The sequence below is a fragment of the Panthera onca genome, chromosome B4 (assembly GCF_046562875.1).
Source record: "Panthera onca isolate mPanOnc1 chromosome B4, mPanOnc1 haplotype 2, whole genome shotgun sequence".
NCBI lineage: Eukaryota > Metazoa > Chordata > Mammalia > Carnivora > Felidae > Panthera > Panthera onca.
Genome location: NC_138345.1, coordinates 129,383,143 through 129,400,451, shown reverse-complemented (window position 1 = coordinate 129,400,451; position 17,309 = coordinate 129,383,143). Strand labels below are relative to the sequence as shown.

General features: G+C 56.0%; 1 protein-coding gene across 1 annotated transcript; it reads left to right on the top strand.

Moving 5' to 3' along the window:
• Positions 1-7,557: 7,557 nt before the first annotated feature.
• Positions 7,558-16,416, top strand: MB (myoglobin). The gene is made up of 3 exons (XM_060656487.2): positions 7,558-7,740; positions 12,149-12,371; positions 15,731-16,416. The coding sequence occupies exons 1-3, from the start codon at positions 7,646-7,648 to the stop codon at positions 15,875-15,877; spliced, it is 465 nt and encodes a 154-aa protein (XP_060512470.1). The 5' UTR covers positions 7,558-7,645; the 3' UTR covers positions 15,878-16,416.
• Positions 16,417-17,309: the final 893 nt, after the last annotated feature.

Here is a 17,309-nt window from a genome sequence, read left to right as displayed (position 1 = left end):
GTCCGTGGTGGAACACAGGTGATGGCTATACAGCGTTCACTGGAAAATTCTTTCAGCGTTGCCGCATGTGTGAACATCGTTTCAGAATACAAGGCTGGGGGGACGTGTCTCCAGACCTGTCCCCTCCATGCCCTTATTCCCACCTGTAACTAGCGTGGTGTTTCTAGTACAGCATAAAGCCACTGGCCCTCCCCTGCTCAAAACCCTCCAGAGGCTCGCTGCTGGGGAGAAATCTTAGCCCCTGTGGCTCCCAAGGCCACCCGTGGTTGGCCACTGTTTACTTTTCTGGTCGAATCTTCCATTCCTTCCTCCCTCGCTCTCTTTTCCCACCACAGAAACACCAAAGAGCTTCTATTTGCCTGCACAGATCATGCTCTTTACGAACCCTGTGGTGGAAATGTCTGGTGTGCACCCCATTTGTGTTCTCCCTTTCCTCCTAAGTGGTAGAACTCCCAATTTGCGTCTGGGGATATGGCCATAGAGAAATAAACCCTACGTTTCCCGACCTCCCTTGTAGAAAGATGTGGTCGTGTAATGTACAACGAGAGGAAGTATTCATTACAGCCTCAGAAAGTGTCCCGAAAGGTCGGGGGCACAACTGTGTTTACCCTTTTTACCTTCCTGCTGGTTGGAATGATGACGTGATGGCTGGAGCTCAAGCAACCACATCGGATCAGGAGGTGGAGGCCATGTGTATAATATGGCAGAGCGCTAAAGTAGGCTGTGCGTGGGTCTGTACCTTACCAGCCCTGAACCACGACTCCTGGACTTCCATATGAAAGAGAAATGAATCTTCTCTTGTTGAAGCCATGTTATTTTGGAATTTTTGTCACCCACAAGCAAACCTGGTCCAAACCCACCAACTGCCATGTCCTCGAATGTTTTGGTCCTTGTGCTTAGAATATCTTTTCCTCACTCTGCTGCCAGCAAACCCTTAATAATCCTCCAAATTCCGGGGCGCCTGGGTGGTCCAGTCGGTTGAACATCCAACTTCGGTTCGTGAGTTCGAGCCCCGCGTCAGGCTCTGTGCTGACAGCTCAGAGCCTGGAGCCTGCTTCTGATTCTGTGTCTCCCTCTCTCTCTACCCCCAACCCACTCGCATTCTGTCTCTGTCTCTCTCAAAAATAAATAAACATTAACAAAAAATTTTTTTAAAAATCCTCCAAATTACTACTCAGGCATCACCTTCACTGTTACATGTACTTGGGTACAATTAATCATTTCCTCCTTAATGGTTTCTATGTTCCTTATATCACACTGAACAATTATTGAGCACTTACTGCATACCAGGCACCATGCTGAGTCTTGTACATACACTCCCCATTTTCTTTCTCATGAAGACATTTGAGATAGGTAACTACTTTCAAAGTTCCCATTTTACAGATTAAAAAAAAAAAAAAAAAAACAAAAACTAACCCTGGGAACGCCTGGGTGGCTCAATCAGAGTGTCAGACTTCAGCTCAGGTCATGATCTCGCTGTCTGTGGGTTCAAGCCCCACATCGGCCTCTGTGCTGACAGCTCAGAGCCAGGAGCCTGGTTGGATTCTGTGTCTCCCTCTCTTCCTCTACTCACCCCCTCCCCCAAAATAATAAATAAATATTATTAAAAAAAACCTGGAAAGTTATGATATCTTCCCTGGATCACAAAAGTAATACGTGCTGGGGCCAGGCATCGAATCCAGCTGTCTGATTCCCTGTGTTTTACCCCTATGTTGCACCATCCCTGTTACGTTACTGCCCTTATCATCATTTGTGTACATATCCGTCCCTCCCGTCACCCCCTAACGTCCAGGCACCATGTGGCATTCACCTTGGTCTCTCTGGAACCCAGTACAGAGCCCGGCACCCTGTGAGCACGTGTCTGTGGACTTCAACAATCAATTCTAAGTCTTCAGTCCCGGTTCTGAGGCAGAAGGGCCTTCCCAGGTGGGCTCACCTCCCTGCACCCCTTTCCCCATGCATCCCCTGCACCCCCTGGGCTTTTGCGCACACAGTTTGTTACCTCTGCTTTGGGGCCCCCACAGCACGCTCCCTCATACTTTAAGGTCCAGTCCCCTTGTGGCCTCTGCCCGCAGAGCTTCTCCGTGTAGACCCCGGGCTGCCTTCCCACGCTCCCAAAGCCCTTCGCTTGGGTCTCTGGTGTGGTCCAAATCCCCGCCCCCCCCCCCCCCCCCCCCAGGGATTTCCTCCACTCAACCCGGAGTCCGTTGAGAGCAAAAACTACGCTTTATTCCCCTTTTAATAATTTGGGGAGCCGTCCTTGGTCGGTGCCACGAATACAGAGATGGGAAAAAACCCCGTCCTGGCTGGCGGGGAGGGTGGATGGGGGGTCGGGGGGATGGGGGGCGAACGCAGGGACCCAGTAGAAGCGGCGGAGCCAGAGGCGGAGGCTTTTCTCCTCGCTGCCACTAGATGGCAGCAGGACCACCCGGCGGTCACCCTTCCGACTGCCTTTGCCTTAACCTCCGGGAAGCCAAAAGACCCTGGATGGACTCCGTTCAATAATACAAACATTCAAAGACCTTACTGACCCAGCTCTCTGCCAGGTGTGCTGTCAGAAAGGTGAGAGGGGGAAGAAGAACGATCCACAAGTTGGACCAGTTCCAGCTGGGAAGCACCAACCCCGAAACCGGACTACCCGGGTTCGAACTTCGTGCTTGGCATCTCCTAGCTGTGTGACTTTGGTGGTTCCTTATAACCTCTCTGTGCCTCCACCTCCTCGTGTGGGAGGTGGGGTTTATGGCTGCTGGGAGGCGCGGTGCCCCTGGAGCGCAGGAAGTGCGGTGCGAGTGTCTATTGTTTTGGTACGTCTGCTCCCGAGGAAGCTCACGGGGTAGAAACGGGGAGCTGCACCCCAAAGCGGAGAGAGAGAGGCTGCCCCCGAGCTGGAGCCCCAAGGCGGGAAAGAAGGCGCACCTGCGAGGGAGGGTTGGAGTTGGGGGAGGATTCCTGCAGGGGGCGCTGTTTCTTCGAGATGGGCCGCGAAGGAAGGGCGAGGGTCTGCGGAGGCGGGGCCGCGCCGCACCGGTGACAGGTGAAAGGTGGAGTCACCCCACGCCGCCTCCTCCGAGGTTGAGTAGCGGAGACGTGGGGAAGGACGGCTGGTGTCCTCAGGCCACATCTGCTATTGGGATTTGGGGATCCTTGTGTCCCTGCCAGCCCTCTTCCAATAAAGCCCCTCTGGGCCTCCAGGGAGAGGAGGAGCCTTGCCATGTCAACTGTATTTTTAGTTCCCTGTGCCTCTCCCCAGCTGCTATAAGACACCTCTCCCCACCCCCAGCCCGCCGCTTGGCTGCAGGCTCCTGGAGGACAGCTGGGGAGAAGGGGAGACGCGGTCAGTTCTAATGGCTGCCAGGAGGCTGGGCGGAGTGGGGTCTGGGGCAAGCTTGGGGGTCCCGCCGCCCCGTCGAGTCTGCTCTGAGTCGGGCCTGGCGCTGGACCAGGACCGCAGACTCTGGCAGAAAGCAGCAAACTAGGCTGGGCGGGCGGGAGGCACTGGCCAGGCTGGCTTCCAAAGGGGAGGCTCCTAGGAGGAGAAAGGGAGGTGGTCAAGGTTGAAGGGACCCTTGGCTCTTTGGGGCTAAAGTCACCCCCTGGATGAAGTCTTAAAGTGGAATCCCCCAGATTCGCTCGGGGAGTTGTTAGCTGCCCAAGGGCTAGCAAACTCCCAGGTCCTGGAAGAGAGCCGCTCTTTGCACAGCCACCTGGGGACTCAAAACTTGGGGGGGGGGGGGAGGGGGGGGAGGGGCAGGATGCTGGAAGCCCCTTGCTAGAGAATTCTCTTTGTGTCTGTGCTCCGCAGGAGTTGCCGACTTGAAGATCGCAAAACCAGTCTTTTTCCACCAGACTGGCTCCTGGCTTACCGTGTGTGTGTGTGTGTGTGTGTGTGTGTGTGTGTGTGTGTTGGGGGGTGGGGGGCGGTGCTCGGGTCAAGTCCTTGTCCAAGTACGGACAAGAAAAGTCTTCAGTGAGCATGCAGTGAGCATGCAGCTCTTCAGTGAGCATGCAGCTCCCTCTCCTCTCAGTAGACTCCACTGGTCCTCTCTATCCCCAAAGAGTCAGCAGAGTGTGCCCAAGGGAGCGAGCGTGACAAGAAGGCATATTTTGGTTCATCATAAAGGAGACTCTTGCAAGTCTTAGGTGAGGAGCTCGCTGCTCCTAGGAGTATTCAAGCAGATGCTAGAGGATGATCCGCTGGGAGAATTCCCCGCCTTTAGTGGGAACTTGGACAAGATGCTGTCGAAGTCTTCTGTTAGCCTCTAGACACGATGGCCTTATACGCATCTACACTTGTCTATCTCTGCCTTTCTATGACCCTGGACCTCTCAAGCCCAAATTTCCAGAGCGGCCAAACCCGAAGACTTTGGCGCCCCAGAGTTTCCCTCTGGGATCTCCAGACTGTAGAAGTTGAAGACTTGAGAATGATCCTACATGTCTCGGGAGTTTTGCACCCAAAGGCTTCTGTGACATGAGAGGACAGGAAAGAGGATGGGGGCGGGTCCAGCGTGGAGGGATCGAACTAACCCACCTCGGTGTGTGCGCGCGTGTGGGTGTGCGTGTCCGTGTATGACACGCGAGTGTGAGGCTTGTGCCCGCAAAGGGGGCCTGGTTTTCCTATTTCGTGCACCTCCAGCTTCCTTGCCCCGGCCACTGGAAGGCTGTCACCGGGATAATTATAGTCCCCAAACAAAGCTGGTGCCTCCAGGTAGCCATAGCTACTGTTAGGTAATGCCTGCTCTGGTGTAGAGATATCGAAGTACAAACAGATGTCGGCCCCTTCCTATTAGCTTAAATGGTAAAACTTAAAAGGTCCATCGACTTCAAAGCCACAGGTTTCCATGAGCACGCCAGTTAATGGGGGTGCCTGCCAAGGGATGACGGCTACGTATTAAACACTTGAGCATCGGTAATGATTTGATGAGCTTTTAAATGCTCGGGCTGCCCCCAGACAAGTGCAGAGGCCAGAGATGGTGGAGCCGAAGATTCAGATTTGGGTCCCGCCCTGCTGTTCACCAGCCCCTGGGCGGCCGGTGCGTAACCTTGCCAAGTCCTTGCTCCCTTCCAGCCAGGCGGGGTACCAAGCCGCCCCGCCCTGCCCTGCCACCGCGCTGGCCTCAGCCTCCAGCGAGTGACCGGCAGCAGGGGCCGAAGCTGCTGGGGGTCTGAGCCCTTGGCAGATTCTCTCAGAATTGCCTTTCCTCTGTCCTGGGTCTGGCACGGAGTAAGCCCTTACTACTAGGCTGTTGAGCAAATAGGAGAATGAACGAACGAATGAACGAATGAATGCATGAATGATAGCTCTCCCCCCAATCCCCGTGACATTTCTAGCTACTCATTTTGCCACCACATCTTCTGCTGTGAAAGGTGGCTGGGCTCCCAGAGGTCTGGGATAACAGGAGCTTCCCATGTGACTCCTGGGGCACCGTGTCAGGGAGAGAGATGCCTCTGCTTAGGAACCAGCTGATTGATTCGATAAAGGAGTCAACAGGGTTCATTGACAGGATCCGCGAGGGGTCAGACAGGAAGTGGCAGTTCGCGGTGACCCTCACACAGTAATTGGGCCGGGCTTGACAGAGATCGGAACGGAATGAATTCTGGGCCCTAGGTGACACTCAAGAGCCCCCACCTTGGGGTTCCTACTCCGTGCTGGCCATGGAACTGACTCTCTTCGACGCCGCGTTTCCTACCGCCTAGACAATTCTTGCCAAACGTCCCTGCTTGTATTTCGAACAGGGGATCTGATTCAGGTAGCTAACAGATGGAGGCTGTTGGGTAGAGCCCTGCCATCGGCTGCCTCGGGTTGGGTGCCAGTCCCGGTCCAGTCGGCTGTGATTGGCCATGGGGTCGGGGGGAAGCACATGGCCTTACATGGTCATGTAGGGACTGGGACAGAGCAGTCGCTTTTAGAAAGAGCTGTCTATGTGGGGTCGTCGTGACGGACGTGTCTATTACAGACCCAGGGCAGCCAGGGCACTTGCTTATTCTTTTGGAACCTCACCGCCCACAGCTATAAAATGGGGTGATGCTCGTTACCTTGCGGGGCCACTGTGAAAATCAGATGTCATGCTGCCCAAGGAGGTGCTTTGTGAACTGTAAAGTCCTGTGCAGATGGAAGGAAGGGCCTGGTACGTTGATCATAGCACTAAAACAACGGTACTGTAAGCTTACTCCTTATATCTCCCCAAGGGACTGTGAGTTTCTTGAACACAGGGATGTGTTTATTTAGTTTTATTGTCCTGAGCATGTGGCACAGTTTCCATCACGCCAGCGGTAGTCTGTCACTATGTGTGGGATGGACGAATGGATGGATTATGGATGGATGGGCAGATGATGGATGGGGGAGTGGGTGGGTGGGTGGGTGGTGGTGGATGGATGAACCCATACGTGGACGATGGAGAGATGCATGGATGGGTGGGTGGCTAGATGATGGATGGATGATGGATAAATACAAAGAAGGCCAACCATCCTCCCTTGGCTCCCTTGCAAGACCATCTATTTATTCAACAAATATTTGTTCAGCTACGATTTGGTACAGGGCACTGTGTGAGGTCCAAGAGATACAGAAGTCAATAAAACATAAGTGAGTAAGGTATTCGGGGGCATGAACCCAAGAGCCTGACTTTCTGGGTTCAAATCCCAGCTCTACCACCAGCTATGTGACCGTGACAGTTTTCCCTAACTCCCGCCCTGAATAAACGAGGACGATGCCATGTCTGTCCTAGAGATACGGCTGTCAGGGGATTAAACAAGTTACCAAATGTGAAGTGCTCGGAGGAGGGCCCGGCATGTCCCTACACGTATCGGCTGCTCTAACACACTCGTGGCAGAGCCAGCATGGAAACTAAGAAATACAGCATGATGCAGGGAGCCGTACAACAGGGGCGCCCACCCAAATAAGTGGAAGGAGGAGGACATTAATGGGGCCTGGAGGGGGTGTGCCAAGCAAAACTTCTCAGAAGGAAATACTTGAGCAAAGGCCACGAGGGCCACGAAGCCAGTTTTCTGGGTGGGGTAGAAAAATCCAGACTCCAAGAGCCTGTGGATAGACGCCCAGCTATAAGTAGGAACCACCTCGGCTCCCTCCCCTCTCTCACCCCCCCACTTCTGGCTGGGTAGGGGCTCTCCGGCAACATGGGCAGACTGTGGACGAGGAGACTGTTAAGGACCAGGACAGTCCCAGGGCCAGCCCAGGAGCCGCTGCCCGAGCTTGGAAACATGACAGTTTCCTTGGGATGGTTGACAACAGGGAGAGTTGAGTTTCAGGCTGCTGGCGTCGGCCTTGGTGGTGCCCTTTTTGCTGGCCTCTGAGACTCCACACAGTGGCCCAGCCTCCTCCCCTGCTCTTGCCACATACACAAACACCCCCCCGCGCCCCTGTGGCCTGAGCTGTCCTACCTCCCCACAATGGCACCTGCCCCAAAATAGCTCCCATGTGAGAGCTACAGAAAGGAAAAGATTAGACCCCTCATGAAAAGGAGGGAGGAGGGAGAGGAGGGGAGAGTGAACGAGCCGTCAAGTGATCTGTGTCGAGCTTTAGGGAAGGTATAAAATCCCTTTGGGGCCGGGCGGTCTCAAACCCCGGCTGTCAGAGCCAGGACACCGAGTCGGCCCGGACTCCCTCTTTCTGTCTTCCTCAGACTGCGCCATGGGGCTCAGCGACGGAGAGTGGCAGCTGGTGCTGAACGTCTGGGGGAAGGTGGAGACCGACCTCGCGGGCCACGGGCAGGAGGTCCTCATCAGGTAAAAGGAAGAGACCCCATTGCCTCTGTCACCCACTCCCCAAAGATCAAGGGTGCGTGCCTGCAAGGCGGAATCGTTGCCCAGGGTTGACCAGTTGGCTGTGTCGGTCGACTTTGTTAACACCTTCACTTGGTTTTCCTTTGCTTGTAAGTGTCAGGGACTGGCGTCCAGAAAGGAAAAGAGATCCATCCCGGGCCTGTGCCAGCAGTGGGAGAAGCCTGGTGATCAAACCCCGGATGCCTAGCGCCCACCAAGAGGAATCCTAGAATCGTAGGCAGTCATAGTTAACAAGGGCCCTGAGAGATCCTGTCCAGACGCTTCACTAAATGGACGAGGACAAACAGGACCTGAGAGGGGCAGGACCTCCCCGCGCCACAAATCCGTAAAGGTCTATAAACTGTCAAGACTGAGACATGGCCTTCAAGATAAAGACCCACAGGCTCTAGAGCTGGCTCGGCCTCCGAACCGCTGTGTGACCTTTGGGAAGGCACACAACCTCTCTGAGTCTCAGTTTCCTCTCCTATACAATGGGCGGGGCTGTTCCGTGCTACCCTTTAAAGTAGAAGTGAGAGTTAAATAAGATAATGCATGTAAGGGGCCTGGTGCTGTTCCTGGAACATAGCAGGTTCTAGAAGATGTTAGTAATTGTTACGGATGGAGCTAGCTTAAGGACCTGCGAAGTATTATAATTAGAAAATAGAAGACAGAGGCCCATTAGGGACTTTTGATGTTGAGGAAGTCTTGAATTTGAGAGCTCTGAATAGTGTGGTCTCCAAGCACATCTTGACTGCAGGGGTTCCTGAACAAAAACAAAAGAAAACAAAATTCCAAGCGTTGTAAATAAAGGATGGTGTGTGGCTTGTAAGCAGAATTTTACTTTCTCATTGCCTTCCACCCCAGACGGTGTTGGACCCCTCTTCTCCAGGTGCCTTCTCTCACGCTCTGGGCCAGCGCAAGTCAAATATCTAATGGGGTATAAATCCACATTTCTGCACCTGGGAGAAAGTGGCCCTGGGGTGGCCACGAGTGAATGGATTGTCCTTCACGCTTTCATTTACAGACGAGTTTCTCCTTCGTCACGTCACGAGCCAGGTTTCCCTCTCCCACTCAGATGCCTTTTTGGTCTCCTTGGGCTGCACTTCTATCCGGCTCCCATGTCTGGATCTGTGATCCGAAGTCTGAGCCCTGAGTCATCCACGCTAGAAACACTTGGGGAAGGATGGTCACGTTCTCTGTTTACTCCGACCGGCATCATGGGGGATGTTCCCTGTGTCTTTCTCCTCCTGTCCCTGCCAGCAGGCCGCTGGGGCTGCAACAGGTCCTGTTGGATGGGACAAAAGTTTCCCCCAAGTTGACATCAGCTCCTTAGGCACCTTTGCTGTGTGACCTTGGATAAGTCACTCCTCCTCTCTGAGTGACTCACTCCTCCTGCTTGCCTATCGGCTGAACGAAGCGATTGTCTGCCAGGGTCTCTGAGGTCCCTCTCCGCTCTCATGCGCTGGCATTCCCTGAGCCCATGCTCCTCCCTCGCTTTTGGAGAGGAGGCAGGGTAGTTGGGGCTGGAGACCAGTTTGCAAAGCACAAGTCTCTCCAAGGTGATCTGGGGGCCATTAGCCCCCAAGGCAGCGACTTGAAGGAGACTTGGGGTATTGTGTCATCAGGGGAAACCTTCCCTCCCTCTCCAGAGTGGATCAGGGACACCTACCAAGGGCCAGGGGCCGGGATGGGATGTGATGCCTGAGACTCCTGGCCCCTGAAAGGTCCCAGAAAGCCCAATGCCCCATCACGTCTTAGGCCGTGGGACACGCAGAGACCATGCCAACGGGTTCTGCCCTCTTACTGTGCGGGGTCCGGGGAGGAGGGCCTCCCTGTGTGTAGAGGGAAGGGAGGGGGTGCTAACCCCCAGAGCTGCACCTGCCTCTGTGGGAGCTGGCCACTTGATTCTGTTCCAGAGGCTGAGCCTGGGCTTTCTTACTGACCTTGGCAAGGTCACTTCTCCTACTCTTCTTGTAAAAGACGGCATATTCTGCTCAGTGGAACCTGTTAACAAAACACTGAGGGCTTTGCTGCAAGTCGCAAAGGACACCCCCAGCCCCCGGGCTCGGCGCTTCCCGTATATTAACTCAGCCTCCCAAGCACCCGATGAGGTAGATATTAGGATCACCACCCTTAACAGAGAGGTTAAGTAACTTGCCCCAAGTCGCACAGCTGGAATTCACATCCAGGCGGCTTGCACCCAGCATGGCTGCTCTGGAGCGCTCTGCTCTTGGCACATCAGAGCGGGGCTGCCCTGCCCAGCCCGGTTCTTCTGCCTAGAGCAGGGAAGGCATTCCGCACGTCGGAGTCTCCATCTCCCGTGTGGGTGTCCGATTGGGCCTCCGTTCAGAGGACAGCTGGGAGGTGGCCTCCTTCCTCGCTGACTTGCCTGCAGGCCTGCGAAAAGCAAAGCAGGTGGACGTAGGATTGAAGCTGAAGACGCAAGGCAAGTGAGGGCTCCTGAAACAGGAGTGAAAGTCTGTCCATCCTTTTCCGCGGGCCGACGGGCTTCGTCTGTCCATTTTCCGGGGTGCTGCCCTTAGGCAAATCCAGGTATGGCCTTCTGTGGCTGCCTGGGGCTCCCAGCTGCAGGACTTTGGGCCAAGGGAGGGAAGCGGCTGAGTGATGCCAGAATGATCTGGTGGGCACTCATTGGCCTGGTTTTCCTGCACCGTTGAAGGTAAATCTGGGCTCGCTTGCGGGCTGACTGGCACAGAGTGGAAGGTGAGGCAGGGGTCCAGCCTTACAGCTGGAGGCTGAAATATCAGCCAGACCAACCCTTTTGATTTATGGATGGCTGAACCAGGACCCAGAGAAGCTGAGTGACTTTTTCAATGTCACGCAGCACGTTGGAGGTGGACCTGGGACCAGAACTCAGCTTTTGTAACTCTCATCCCCGTGTTCTTTCTCCCAGACATCTTGGGGGCTCCCCAAATATCTGAGATCCCTGGTTGCCTTGGGTACCAGGTCCTTGGCCGTCTTCTGCCCCAGATAGGCTCCCTCCAGCGTCCCGACCTCCGACCTTCACCTGTGGGTGCTAGGTCTCACCTCTGCCAGGCAGGAGTTCAAGGATCATTGTCACCAGATAATAATAGGACCCTTGGGTGAAAAGTGCCAGGGATGAGCTGTCCCGGCCACACAGGCTTGGCCGGGCCAGGACGGGGGGTGAGATGGGGACGTGGGGCATGGCTGTGGATCGCCCTGGGCGTTCTGGGGGATGCAGGAGGGATGAGCTCCCGGGAGAAGGGTGTGCTCCCTGTTTGTGCTACTTGGTGCACACGTGTGTGCATGCACGTGAGTATGGGTGTGTGCTGTGAGATGCTTTCACACACCGGAGTGTGTCCACCGCAGGGCTGAAGAAGCGAGTGGCTGAGCCAGGAAGCTACAAAAAGAGGAAGCTTGCAAGGACCCGAAGCCATTAGACAGGAGGAGGGGAAGGCTGGGGAGACAGGGCCACTCCTGCAAACATTTCAGGGTATGACAGGGAGAGAGAGAGAGAGAGAGAGAGGGCGCATGACTTATAGAACCATCCTATCTCTGGTTCGGGCTTTGCCACCGACCCATGTCACTTGCCTCTGTGCTCCATTGGCCCACAGTGGAACGGGGACAGCCACCTCCCACCGAGGCGGCAGGTATGACTCCCTTTAACCGACACCCACCTTTCCAGAACAGGAAAGACCGAGCTCCAGGGCTACAGGTGTGGCTCAGGGCAGAGTCCCTCTGCAGCTAAGCTCCCTGGCTCCCTGGCAGGAGCAGAGACCTGGTCTTTGGCAGGTGGCTCCCTCCCTGGGCCTCACCATCTGAGGGGCCTGGGAGGTACAGGGCGTCTGAGCAAAATAAGCAAGGACTTTCTGAGCCTGAGAGCTAACACAGGAAGTAGTGAGTCTCCTGTAGCTGCAAGTATTTAAGCAGCCAAAGGATGATCCGTAGGCAGGAAGCTTGCAGAGATGGTCCCCTGTGCAGTCGACGTCTTGAGTCACGCAGACCCGCTTCCACTTGGCCCTTCTGCCTCGTACCCGTGATGCGATTTAATCACCTACTCTCCAAGCGACTCAGAGAAAATCGGGTGGAGCCAGGGAGCGAGGCAGGCACATCTTTCCTTCCTACCTCTCGAGTAGCAATGGAGAGGCAGATGCTACTGACCCGAAATAAGCAAGGCAAGCCTTTACACAGCCCACCGAGCCCCCACAGCGCTGCTCTAGGTAGGCACCAGTTATCCCCCATGCTTGGATGAGGAAGCAGAAGCACAGAGAGAGGTAAAGCGCATGGCCCGACGTCACGCAGCTGGGAGATAGCGGGGCCGGGACTGGAACTCGTGTGTCTCACCACCTCCAGCCCCTGTGTCTGACTCCAGCCCCCCTTGTGCCCGCAGCCTCTTCAAGGGCCACCCGGAGACCCTGGAGAAGTTCGAAAAGTTCAAGCACCTGAAGACAGAGGATGAAATGAAGGGCTCCGAGGACCTGAAGAAGCATGGCAACACGGTGCTCACCGCCCTGGGGGGCATCCTCAAGAAGAAGGGCCAGCACGAGGCGGAGCTGAAGCCCCTGGCCCAGTCACATGCCACCAAGCACAAGATCCCCGTCAAGTACCTGGAGGTGGGAGGCAGGGCAGGGGCGGGTGGGAGGGTGGAAGGGGAGGCCTCGAAGGGCTGGGATTTGGGGTTCGAGTCCCAGCTCAGCCACTGACTTGTGGGTGACCCACATCGTTCCTCTTTGAGCCCCAGTTTCCTCATCTGTAAAACGAGCTGTCACCCCTGCGGTCACTGAGAGGAAACCCATTTCTCCCCCAGATCGGTATGTCGTCCGGGGAAGTAAGGGAGATTGGATATTGGGGGCACCACTTGCACTCCCCCCACCACGGGGAGGTACTATTATCACACCCACTGGGCAGATGAGAAAACTGAGGCACAGGGAGGGCAATAGCTGCCCACAGGATTCAAACTAGGGCTCTACTCCCCCAGGCCCTCAGTGCCTAACCCCTGTGCCATCTGGAGCCTGATGTGTGTAGGAGTCGTGAGGCAGGAGGACAGGAGCGGGGGCTCGATCCTGGGCTGGGGGTGGCCAACAGGCTGGTGATACTGGTTTCAGCATCTTTACAGATGAAGAAGGAGAGGCCTCGGGTGTCCTAGGCAAAAGAAGTTGGTTTGAACCTCCTGTGAGGGGCTGAGGAGTTGGGTGGGCAGGGGAGAGCCTGAACTGCCTTTACAACCAGTGGGAGGAGGGGTGTGGCAAGAGGGAGCATTGAGATCTGGGGGATAAAGGGCCTTCGGGATAGGTGCAATCCCTCAGGATGGGAGCAGCAGGCAGGCTGATGCAACGACGAGGATAAAGGTAGTGGTGATAGCTACCAGTTAGGGTGGGCATTCGCCTGGATCACTGCGTGGAATTCTCGAAATCTCCCTGAGATTGAAGGCATTCAGTGTCCTCTCTTTCTCTGACGCAAAGGAAGTTCAGAGCTGGGGAGTCCAGAGCTGGTGTGGGGGCCCCACGGTCACCGAGAATGCAGCCTCTTTCAGGCCAATGTTGGCATGAGTCCTCAAAGTTGACTCATGGTCCAATATGGCTGCTAGAGCTCCAGCCATCTGGTCCACGTTCCCAACAGGAAGCAGGAAGAAGAGAGGAAAGCTCTCTTTTAAGGAGTCGCAGAAATCCCACCCAACAGTTTCCTTTGCATCTCGTTGGCCAGAAGTTAGTTACAAGACCACACCCGTCTGCATGGAAAGCTGGGAAATGTGGTCTGTTGCCACTGCAAATACAACCAGTGTTCTGTTACCAAGGAAGAAGGAGAAAATGGACATTGGGCAGGCAATTAGCAGACTCTGTGCCAGGCAGGTACCCTTCGCATACTCACTTTACAGATTTGGAAACTGAAGGCTCAGAGAGATTAGGTAGCTTGCCCAAGGTCACACAGCCAGTAGGTACAGTCTGATCAACAGTACTCCAGAACTCAAGCCCTTAACCCTTGCGGTACAATATCTCCCATCGGCCACCGCCACACCCCTCGTCAGCCTCTCAGTCTCACCTCCCTGTGCCCCAGCTGCCCCCGCAAATCACACGTAGACAACCTGGCCCGCCCATCCACTCAGCATCACAGACACAAGGAGCCTGTCCTGCCTTTGAGATTCCGTGCCTGCTGTGGCCCCTGCCCTCCCCATCTTCTCTTGTCAGCAAATATCTGTCCGTCCTCCAGGGCCCAGCTTAGAAGCCACCTCCTCCGCACACGGCCGGCCGTCAGCTGCTCTGTCCACCGGCGCCCTCCCCCCTCCCCCCCCGCCCCCCTGCAAAGGCGCTTTATCCTCATTCTCTGTCACGGCGCCTGCCCGGCTGTACTGTAATTCATCTCTTTACCCAGCTGTCTCCTGGCTGGGACATGAGCTTCCCGAGGGCAGACCCTGGCTCTCGCATCTCTGAACCCCAGTGGCGTGGGGGTGGGCTCCCAACACAACCGGAAAGACATATCCCCTCCGGGGGGACAAGGGAACAAGGCTCAGAAAGAGAAGGTAGCACTGGAAGCGGGGGGACTAGAAACCAGGTCTGCTGAAAACGAGCTTAGTTTACTGCGTGGATCCCCGCAAGATCGAAGGCAGGGCCCGTGTCTGTTCCTCCCCTTCCATGCTCTTCATAAGTCACACATGAGGGTCACGGCGGAGCTGAGCCGGGAGGTCGGGTATCCCACGTTTTCCAGGGGCGGGGCTTGCTCCATGGCAGCCCAAGCCCCCCGCCCCCCCACCTGCCCGTGGTCACTTGCACTCGGGGCGCCCCGAGAAAACGGGAAAACGAGGTACGGTCACTGCCTCCGTCCTTGGCTCTGGCGGCCGTTGGCCCACCTCCCCACCCCCCGCCCCCGGGGTGCAAAGTCCTCTTGCTATGTGACCTCAGTCTGGCTACTTTCCAGTCGCGGCCTCTGTAAAGTGACACCGCTTGGTGCGCCGGCCAGGGCTGTGGTTGACATCAAAGCTTGATTCCCTGTCGGAAGAGCACAGTAGCATTTTACGCCCATGAGATCGTTGAGTCGCTAAAGCCGCCATGCTGTAGGTGTTCCTGGCAAGGAAATCGTGGGTGCCCAAGCAAGCGTGATGGTGACGGCGAGGCTGGCAGAAGACAGTATGGGTCCTGGGGGCAAGCCATAGGCCACATCCTTCCCTCTTCTTCCCTCCTTCCCGCCCACCAAGAATTCTGAGCACCAGCTCTGTGCTTGGCACAGAATATAGGATGCTCTGCACCCCCGCTCCGCCCCCAATAGGCTGCTTCAAGCAATAACCCTATGAAGCCATTAAATGCAAAAATCAAATATACATAGATGGAAATAGTTTCTTCCTTAAAAAACATTTTCTTAACGTTTATTCATCTTTGAGAGACAGCGCGTGAGCAGGGAGGGGCAGAGAGAGAGAGAGAGAGACAGGATCCGAAGCAGGCTCCAAGCTCTGAGCTGTCAGCACAGAGCCCAACGTGGGGCTCGAATTCACAAACTGCGAGATCATGACCTGAGCCGAAGTCGGTCGCCTATCCGACTGACCCACCCCTAGGCACCCTGGACATAGTTTCTCTCTATCTAGGTTTTCTGACTGCAAACTTCTGGATAAAACCATGGAATGGGAGCATTTCCCTCCTTTCAGCTGTCTGCATGGAGGCGGCGCCCGGGCCCTTGTCTGGCCGCAGCTGGACCCGCATCCTGAACACTAGCCAAGGAGGGTGGTGGGTGAGCCGACCCACTGGGCCGCACAACCTTGGGTCTGTACTGGGACAGGCCTGGTCCCCCATCTATACCTGTCTCCCGGGGTTGCAGGGATAAAAGGAATTAATCTCAGAGACCACTTGGAAGCATGCCTGGTACACAGTAAGCGCTCAATAAATGGCCCTGAAATAAAAAGAAGGTGGGACTCGGCCTGATTGCCCCCTGGCTCCTGGCGTGTCCGCCCCCATGACCAGCACCCCTCTCATCCATCCCGCTGCAGTTCATCTCAGAGGCCATCATCCAGGTTCTCCTGAGCAAACATCCCCACGACTTCGGCACTGACGCCCAGGCGGCCATGAGAAAGGCTCTCGAGCTGTTCCGGAACGACATTGCTGCCAAGTACAAGGAGCTGGGTTTCCAGGGCTAAGCCCCTGCACGACCCCACCCCCACCCACGGGGACGCCGGGCCCCAGGGGAGGGTGGCGCTGGGTCTCCTGTAGCCACGTAGAGTTTGCTTCTGAGTGTCTGCTTTGTTTCTGAGAGGCGGGTGGGGGAGGGGAGGGAGGGGGAGGCTGTTCGGGCTGGCTTCATCTGGACTGAGCTCCTTGTGGGGGTCATCACCCCGGGAACCGGAAGTGTGGCCCTTTGCTCTCTGCCGCCCCGCAGCCTCTCTCCTCTCTCCCCGACTCCAACCCAATTCCTCCAATCTCCAAACCCAACCCGTCACCCGCGCCTCTAATCCCAAATCCAAGCCGTAAACATACAGATTCTCTGACCCATCACCCCCACCAGATGCCCCTCTGCCGTGAGAAACGGGTCTGGGCAGAGTGGGGCAGCCACACCCATCCCAAAGGAGGTGGCAGGGCGGTGGAGGGTGGGGTGGGGTGGGGGTTTCTGGAACCTAAGTGTGCCTTTTCAGCTAATGGAGTAACTCACCTGGCTTTAATAAAAGAGCCTGCAACATGACAGTCTCTGCCTCTGCCTGGTGATCTTCCTCTCCTGGAGCAAGCGAAGGGGCCCCAAGGAAGAAATGGCTGGGATTGTGTGCGTGGGGAGGAGGCTGGGGGAAAGGAGAGGAGGGAAACTGGGTAAAGGAGGGAGAGGAGGGAGCAGGAAGGAGAGAGGAACGGATACCTGCCTTCCTTAGGTCACTCCTCAGTGGCAGGGACGGTGCCGGGCACAGGCGATGGCGGGGAGAGCCCCGTCTGGTCAGGAGAGTGGTCAGCAGACCTTTGCGGGAAGAGGCCAAAAATTGCAGGGCGCCCAGAGGAGAGGACACAGACCCGGGGGAGGTGGTCACCGTGGACACAGCAGCTTAAAGAACATGCCAAGGACACCAGCTAGTTAAGGGGCAAATCTGGGTTCAAAGCTGGGAAGGCAGCGGGGACTCCAGTCGGGGAGACAAAGAGGTGGCCAGCCAGTGGCAGGCACTGACCTTCTGGCCACAGAGAAAGGACAGACGCAAGGCGAATAACCTATAAACGCCGGCCAGGAGCCACGAGCGTATCTACAAATGCCGAGCACACAGACAGAATGTGTGATACAGCTGTGAGGACCCAGAATAAAACATTGGCTTGTGACAGTGGACACCGGGAAGCAGGCTAGAGCAGAGGTCATGGACAGGGGCCATGGAAAAGGTGGCCTGAGTCCAGCCGGGTGCCCAGGCCGTGAGGGCCTTGAGCAGCGCCTTAGACTCAGGGTACCGACTCTGGGAGGCCCCATAAACCTCCAGGAACTTCCAGGACAAGTGACCTAGTTACCCCTGCCCTTGAGTCCTGAGGGCCCCACCCTCTGTGATGCACCTGACCTCAGTCCACACCGGTTGACGGCTGCTGAACAGAGCAGAGCTCATCTGCTAA